Source organism: Pogoniulus pusillus, chromosome 5 (assembly GCF_015220805.1).
Source record: "Pogoniulus pusillus isolate bPogPus1 chromosome 5, bPogPus1.pri, whole genome shotgun sequence".
NCBI lineage: Eukaryota > Metazoa > Chordata > Aves > Piciformes > Lybiidae > Pogoniulus > Pogoniulus pusillus.
The window spans coordinates 33321322-33330318 of record NC_087268.1 but is presented as its reverse complement, the minus strand read 5'-3'; the positions used below and the strand labels follow the sequence as shown (position 1 = coordinate 33330318).

The window sequence follows — 8997 nt, the reverse complement described above, 5'->3', positions numbered from 1 at the left end:
ATCCCTCACCCGGTGTCTACTCCAATGGTATTTGACATCTTACATACAATACTCACATAGCTGATCCAGCTATTATTTTGAAACTCCTGCAACTCTGGATTCTATATAAGGTTGTATACAGCAGAAAGTCTAACAAAGGCAATGGAATATTAAAAAATAAAATGAGAATTTCATTTTTTCACCATTGCTCAGGAATGCCAGACAGTTTGGGGCAGACCATGAGCTAGCAAAGACAAACACAGCCACAGTTAAAAGAACAGGCTTCGTTTCCAGTGGCATGTGTTCTCACTTCCATTTTTTTACTCCTGCAAAATAGGAGTAAAAAGCATTTATCTGCAACTGCAGACAATGTAGAAATATAGGAACAAAAATATCTTGTATATCACTTTAAGTAATGATTGAAGACAGTCACTGTTGAAGTACTACAGGTTTACTTTAAAACTATATATATAAACACACCAACTTGTCTGAGATTGTGGCTGTTCACAAGCTAGGATGCAAAGCATTTTCTTATAGAAAGTGGAAAAAATGGTTGCTGCAAGTCTGTGCAACTACATAAAATTAGAGTTGTTCCATCAAAATGATAAGAATGTCCTTTACTGAACCTTAAGAGCCTCATGGAAGAGCTGGCTGCGTGTGAAAGGAGGCAGATGATCTTACACATTCCCTCTCCTAGTACTTGCTGCCACATGATGAGTTAATATTTGATTAGACAGCACTGTATCTATGACACCTGTTCACCAGGGAGACTAGGCCAACAACTGATGTAATCTACCTTATTATATACTTAATGATAGAGGAGAAGTGCTGCTTTTTCAGCTTCCCACGTCTGCTTTTCATTTCCTCTCCTACACATTCCTGAGGGGTCATGTTCAGTGCTTTGCAAGAGCAAACAAACAACTACAAATTTTCTCTCTCTCTCTCTCCCTCTGTGATTCTCTGTGATTTGCCTGGGAAAAAAAAAAAACAAAACAAGGAGAAAAAGTTAAAACACTCTGTGTTTCTGGACAGAAATCTATTCTTGTCAAATAGTTATTAATATAACTGTGATGGCTACAGTTCTCTGACTACAACAGATCAGAACAAAACATAGCAAAAAAAAAAACCCCACCACCAAAACACCCCAAAAACATTGATATTAAAGCTACCCATACTAGCTCACATTTTTCATACTGGAGAATCAAGCACTTGGTCCTAGCTTCCAGATCCCTTTCATAAATAGTCTCTCAGACAGTCTTAGGCTTTGACTAGTAGGAGCTACTCAGTTTAGGTCAGTCCTCTAAAGAGATGAGTGGCTCTAAGTGAAACCTTGCAGGTGCTTCAAACCACCTCGTCTAAGTAGAATGTTGATTACTCCTTCTGCAGTGTTATCCATACCTGTGCCCCTCTGGCAACAGTACCTTCCTTTAAGAAATGTTGTGCTTCTGGTTTGCACCACTCACAAGGGCAGTTATTTTTGGAATCTTAATGTGGTTTGTATTTCATACTTACACAATTATGTCCAGAGGGTCTACTAGGCCAGCATAATGTCTGTATTTTTTCCAGTTTGGCCCTCATAACTTGTGTATTTTTCCTGTTAACAAATCCTCATCTTTATAGGGAATCCCTCGAATTCCCTCATAACTATATATATAAATAAAATATGGCATTTCAGATACTGCCTTTCTTACCATGAGCAACTGTTGATATACTGTGAATAATCTAGAGAATCAGGGTTTTTTCTTCAATTTTCATTGTGGATTTTTTTCTCTCATTTTAAAGAGGTTCCCAGCTTTCCCTGAAGTAAGACTTGCCTTTAAACAGAGAAGGAGGGGAGCCGCAGTGTATTTTTGTTGGGATGCCAACACATCTCTTCTATGTGTTTTTTATTGGGAAAGGGAGCACTGAGACTAAGCCAGGGTATATCTTTCACTGCCCTGGGCTAGGTCCTTTCTTCAGTTGAGGGACAATGCTAAAAGGCTCTGATTGTATTAGCTTTCAACAGAGATGACTGGCAGTTCCCAGTGGCTGATCAAGAGCAGCCAAAAAAACTGTTAAAAAGCTGTAGTCAGCCTCTGTGGAAACGAAAGCCAATGGTGATTTCATTTGTAGATGTGCCTGTTGAGCTCCATCCCCAGTCACTTCTGTCTGGTGCTCACCATCTTACCTGCCAGAGTTCCCACAGACTCTGCAACACCAACCATGCTATGATAATAAGAGGTACAGCTCAACATAACTGTAAAATGATACTTACTCCCCTGGGAAGCAGTGTCATGGCTAGTGGGAGGATCCACAGATACATGTCTGAATGCGGTACAGAAACAATTCTGGACATGGGATTCATGTGATCACATTTCGAGTCCCTGCGATACGGTTGCCACTTTGATCCCATCTCACAAACAGGTTCATGTCCAAAATTAGGCTGGAAAAAAATGCTGCTATAATTATTTAGAGGAAATAGGAAGAGGGAACATCAACCACTGCCAGCTACTATGCCAACAAAGATAATAAAAGCTATGGCAAAAGGCAGCACTGGGCATGTGCTGGCACTCTCTACTTTGAGCTTCTTCCAGGAACTGATGGTGAGAAATAACCACTCTGGTGCAAGACTGAGAGGTACATTCCAGAGAAAGCGTATGGTGAGTTACACCAATCTAAAAGCTGTGCACTTAGAATGATAACAAGGTTTGATCAATTCTCTTTAAACTGTTTTACAAGGACTTTCCCCTCTGTCCAGGCCATTTTACATGCTTATTTACTACAGTGTAAAACATACTTCGCGGAGCTGAGATGACAAATGAAGCCTGCCATAATTCTGCATGAAATGTAACATGTTTTGTTAGATGAGACACGAGTTGACAGAGCATCAAATGATCATGTTCCATCTATAACTTTCACTCTGTCAAGTCTTGTGTCCTCTGCACGCCAATTATAATAAATATAGCTGACTGCATATAGCCAGAGGAAAATGAAGGCAGCTCTCTAACATATGTAAAACCAAGATTCATACACTTGTAAATCTTGTGATTGTTTACATAAAAGCAATGCTCTGTTCTCTTTGGCTTGAAGACAATAATAAGCTAGGAAGGAATATATCCTTTAAAAACAACACTGAAATATAAGTAAGGATATTCTGCTCAGAGTAACAGCCTCTTACAGTGGGAGCTGAAGACAGAAGGTGGTGTCAGCAAGCCTGGCTGCGTGAATTATCTTTACAATAGGAAGCATTTCTGAGCTGATGAAAAGTTGTAGTGATCTATCCTCCCACAGGTATTAACTCCTCAAGCAAGACAACAAATATTATTTGCTAGAGAGAAATAAACAAAAAACCCACATCCCTCTCCTTGCATTTTGTGGAAGGACATCTTTCTGGCACTCTGAAGGAAGAGAATGGTTTAAAATATTAGTATTTTCAGGATTTTTTTTTTTTTGAGGTTGTTCTGACTGTTAGCACATCTTTCACAAAGAACATGTTGTGCTTCTTGCTCAGCTGTTAGTGCTAAAAGTTTGGATATTGGCTTTCATTTATAATTGTGCTGTACAGAACCCTCCAACATTATAAACTCACAATTAATACCAAGTTCATGCTAAATTAACTACACTATAAGCAATTGATGGGGGAATTTTTTCCCTCTCTCTGCAGTCTTACCTAGTCCTGAAAACAGAGAGGCTGATTGCTTCCATGTGGCCCCCAGACACCTCTTTTCTTACTAGTGATTAATTACATCCCAGACCATCACTGGTTTCAGCATTAGCCTGAGTCTGATGTACATATTTAAGAACCCATACTGGCTCCTCAGTGTTCTCACTGTGTTATCTAATTCAGAATGTAAAGTTCATATGAAAGATTATTTCTGTATGAAGAGGCAGAAATGCAGTGGGCAGCACATCACTGCTGCTATGTAAACAGCAGAGGGAAAGGAAGCTCCACTGCAGCCTCAGGAAAAATGCTGCTGGACTCCAGAAGTTACAGCCATGCCCAATCATCATCACTAGAGCAAGGGCTGGCGATAGTGGCACATACCAGGACACTTGCAATTTCAAATTGTCAGGGGTCTTTCATTGCATCAGGTGTCATATTTTCTGTCTGCTGGAATTAGTGCACACTCTAGGACCCACATGCCTGGCCCTGTGTTTCATATCACAGAAACATTAAGGTTGGAAAAGACCCTCAGGATCACGAAGTCCAACTGACAACCCTAATCTGCAAGGTTCACCCTAAACTATATCCCCAAGCACCACATCCAAACAACTTTTGAGCACATTCAGAGTTGGTGACTCAACCATTTCCCTAGGCAGTCTATTCCAATGCCTGAACACTTCTTCTGGGACATTTTTTTCCTAATATCCAGTCTAAACCTACCCAGTCACAGCTTGAGGCCATTCCCTCATGTTCTATTGCTAAGTACCTGTGAGAAGAGACCAGCACCAACCTCTCCACAATATCCTTTCAGCTAGCTGTAGACAGCAATGAAGTCTCCCCTCAGCCTCATTTTTTTTTCAGACTAAACAGTCCCAGCTCCTTCAGTCACTCTTCATAAGATTTACTCTCCAGGCCCTTCACCAGCTTCATTGCCCTCCTCTGCACTCACCCAGCATCGCAACATCTCTCTGGTATTTAGGTGCCCTAAAGAGAACACAATACTCGAGGTGTGGCCTCACCAGAGCAGAGTACAAGGGGACAATCACCTCCCTACTCCTGCTGGACACAGCATTTCTAATACAAGCCAGGATGCCATTAGCTTTCTTGGACATCTGGGCACACTGCTTGCTCATATTCAGCTGCTTGTCGATTAGAACCCCCAGGTCTCTTTCAGCTAGGCAGCTTTCCAGCCACACTTCCCCAAGCCTGTAGGGTCACAACAACCCCAAGTGCAGCATCTGATATAATTGTCACAGGATCACAGAATGGTTTGAGTTTGAAGGGACCTTAAAGGTGATCTCGTTCCAACCTACCTGCCATGGACAGGGACACCTTCCAGTAGATCAGATTATTCAAAGCTCCATCAAACCTGACCTTGAGCACTTCCAAGGATGGAAGGAACATCTTCAGATTCTCTGAATAATCCATTTCAGTGTCTCACCACTCTCACAGAAAACATTTATTTCTTAGGAGTTAATCCAAATCTAGCCTCGTTTTGTTTGAAAATGTTAACCCTTGTCCTATCACTACACCCCCTTATAAATGATCCCTCTCTACATTTCTTATAAATTCCCTTCAGGTACTGAAATGACTCTACAAGATCTCCTTAGAGTCTTTTCTGCTTAAGGCTGGACAACTCAAATACTCTCACCCTTGCTTAGTTAGTACAGACTATTCAAAACTTGTCAGACATGAAAGGTAGTAAAAGGATTCTCAAAACTCCAAGTCAAGATGTTTTATGATTTCAGTTCTCTGAGTGCCCAGTTATGAGGACATTGTTCTCAGGACTCCTGTTTCATAGAAGAAGAAAGAAAAAGAAAAAACAAACAAAACAGTGTATTTCATCATAGAACTTACCACTATGGGGAGGATAAAAGATTTAACTATAATCTGAATGTACATCTGTCAGAAAAGACACAGGTTAGGCGATCATTTGTCTCTAAATATGCATCTGATTATTTCATTACATTGCAGTTTTGCCACCGCATAGACTTTACTGATTGATTGATTTATTTACTGAACACTCTTCCATTCCTAGTTCAGAAGGAAAACTGCTGATGACTAGAACATGTCAGAAAAGAGAGAGCGAGAGGCTCGGGAAAACAGAACTGTCAGGCTGCTTTACATTTTAGTGGAACAGAGGACGAGGCGTTAGTGCAAAGTTGTCACGACCAATCTCACCATAAAGAGAGCAAGGGCACCACCTGCTGTCTTAGAAACGTATTTATTTGGGTCAAGAAAATTTCAAGTACTGCACTCAACACCAGTTAGTCCTACTGAACAAGCTCTGCTTCTTCAGGGAAGCTTTCTCCTGAAATTTAAGCATATGTAAAACAATTAACAACTGACGTGTTCGCTGTTGCCTGGTCACACCATGAACTGCACTGCGGCAACAGTGCTGGCCATAAGTGACTGAATATGGAATAGTCAGAGATTCCTAAAAAGTGGGAAAGGGTTTCACACTTCTACTCTGATTTAGCACATGGGCTCTTCCTCACTCAGGGCATCAAAATCTAGTGTTCACAACACTTTCAGTAGATGCAATTGGTATTTGATAGACACCAACAAGTTTACTCATTGACTTAGCACCTTTAGCATGACAATGATTTAGGTCATTTTATGAGCTGGAGGTTATGGAATAAATAATTACTGCTAGGTAAGTAAAATGCCAAGCTATAGTTCTATGAGCTCGTGAAAATATTTAAAGAGCCTTGTTTCCAAAATGCTCCTGCTTGAGAAGACACAAGTCACCACACATCTGGCTGAAGCGAGCAGTGCCTTCGCTAGCAGAAGGAACTGTTTCATTATGCGTAGATTTGATTTAAATGTACATGCAGGACTTTATAAATTGAACTGTGCAAAACTGTGCAGTTCTGAACAATTCAAACCAAGCAAATTAAATCCTCAACTGACCAGGAGATAAGACTGAATGTCTGCTTCGTTATTCCCAGCTGCCACAAGGAATCACCCTATAGTCTTCTCCTCTTCTAAATAGCAAGTGGCAGTTTGGAAAAACTTCCATCAGCTGAAAAGGCATAAACAGGCTCTTGCATTTTATAGGCTGGTAAGGGACTGTGGTGAGCACTGGTTAGTTTTAAATGAAATTATCTGTCAAAACTTTCCCTGACAGTTAAGAACCAGCGCTAAAGGAAATGGAGAGTTTCCATCCAGGGGCTCTCATCCACTGTCCTCAGTGATTTTAAATAAGTTCAGAAGAGCAGTAGCAGCAACAGCCTCTTCACAAATGTGAGAAAACAACAGGAAACATTAAGAAACTGTGTGCTTTTGCCCAAGATAAAGATATCATGGCCCATTTCCTTTTCAGACAACCAGAGTCAAGCTTCGCTTGCCCACCTGGAGCAAAATGATACTTTAATTTGTATCCTGTATAATTCAGTTCCGATTTATGCACGAAAAAAAATCAAAGCAAGATTGCAAAACATGTCAAACTTGATTGCTTCCCCTGAGCTAAGATAAGGATAGCAGATTTCTGTAACACCTTCTCATCAAACACATTTCAGTAAGAGATGCATAACCCATGTTCTATCAGCACCGGTTCTTACAAGGTACCAATAGAGGTGTCAATACTGTGTCTCTTCTCTTCCCCTTTTGAAGATGCTTTGTACATCTAAAAGATGTGCAAAACAAAAATAATCTAGGATTGCATCAAGCTTGTGCATTTATTGGTGGCTAGTTAAAAAATAATTCATTGCTGTAAATGAATGCTAACAACAAATTAGTAAAAACTTTTTCTTTTCTTCTTTTTCTTTTTTTCTTTTTTTTTTAGACAAATAAGTTTTATTACAAACTTGAATTCTTAAGAAATACACATGTAAGAAATTACACAAAGGCCTTGGCATTTGCAAAAACTTTTTGGTATTTGCACAGGTAAAAAGTCTGTAAAACACTTTTGGGCACGGATGTGCTCAAACAATGGTATTGCTGCATATAAATTCTTTGGAAACATCTGTGAGACCACTTTGAAGAATGGTTTTGGCACAATATTAACAAAATTAAGGCCTTATACTTTTCAAAAATCAAGTCATTCAGTGTGTGAGTAGTGTTTAAAACCCTGAAAAAAAAATATTAAATACACAATAAAGACTATAAGCTCAAAGCAGGATTTACTATAATAAACACAAATAGCTATTAACCTGGGTTCAGTCTCTGCAGCTTCAGCACTGAAATGGCCGATGTAAAATGAACATTTCACATCCTATTTTTGGCATTTAACATCTAATTAATGACACTGAAAAGAAGAAAACTTCTCTGTATTTCTTTTTGAAATGATAAACTCGGAGCTTGATTTGTCCGATGGTTGATATCTATATAAATTACTAAAATATTTATATATAATATTTTTTTTTCATTGCTGGATCATTCTTTATTCCACAGGAAAGTTTGTTCTACTACATGAAGAAGCTGCATAGTACCAACATAGCAGAAACACTTCCTTGCCTATTTGGGAAATCAATTTGGCAACGTCTTCCAGATGTAGTCCCATTAAAACCGACAGCACTAGAGACTACAAACAGAAGCAAAGGTTTGCAGGATGGCATTCTATGTTGTGAAAAAAGATGGTTACATGTTGCTTAACCACAGTCTGTAATCCCAAAACTCTTTTTTTTTTTTCCTTTTCTTTTTTTACATTAGCATTGCTTTGTACAGGAACAATAAGTACATACCCAAGAGTCTGGGATTTTGAGACACCTAGATAACGGTAACAACAAACTTATCTGGGGAAGAAAAATGAATCTAAATATATAATACAAGAAAGGAGAAAGGGGGGGTCAAACAGTATAAGGCAGAACTGCATACCTCCTAGCACCTTTGCATTTTTTTTTCTGGATAAAGGCTGACTTTTTATTCTATCAGTGCATTGCATTTATATAAAAAATACATACTTTTTGATCAAAAGTGCCACTTGGCATGTCAACATTTGAAGCTTATCTTTGTTGTCTCTTTTCTTCTTCAGCAAGGACAGGGCCAGTAAAGCAGTGTGTGTTAGTTATGCAAGTTCCTAAAAGGCACTTTACTGTTTTCATACTGGACAACAATGAGGTACATATGATATATGTCTAGGCTTCATTGCTGTCAAACGAATAGCACCATATTGTGTGAAATTAGTTGAAATTCAAAAGTCATTATGTTTTTCTCATACAGACTTGACAACGGCTAACATTTGAGCGCAGATCCCCTGCTTTCAAAGTTGAGGGAGTTGGTTTCCTGTTAGAAAAAAAAAAAAAGAAAAAAAAAAAGAAAAAAAGAGTAATGAAAACACCCATTGACAATTGATCATAGAAACATAGAAGCAACCAGACCTCCAAGATCATCCAGTCCAACCTATCCCCCAGCCCTAGCCAGTCAACTAGACC

General features: G+C 39.3%; 1 protein-coding gene across 1 annotated transcript in view; it reads right to left on the bottom strand.

The window, feature by feature from the left end:
• Positions 1–5830: 5830 nt before the first annotated feature.
• Positions 5831–8997, bottom strand: part of COL4A1 (collagen type IV alpha 1 chain) — a 149164-nt gene continuing 145997 nt past the window's right edge. The window contains exon 52 of the mRNA XM_064143765.1: positions 5831–8848. Within this exon, the coding sequence (XP_063999835.1) occupies positions 8767–8848 (82 nt within the window). The 3' untranslated portion in view covers positions 5831–8766. The remainder of the gene's footprint in view (positions 8849–8997) is intronic.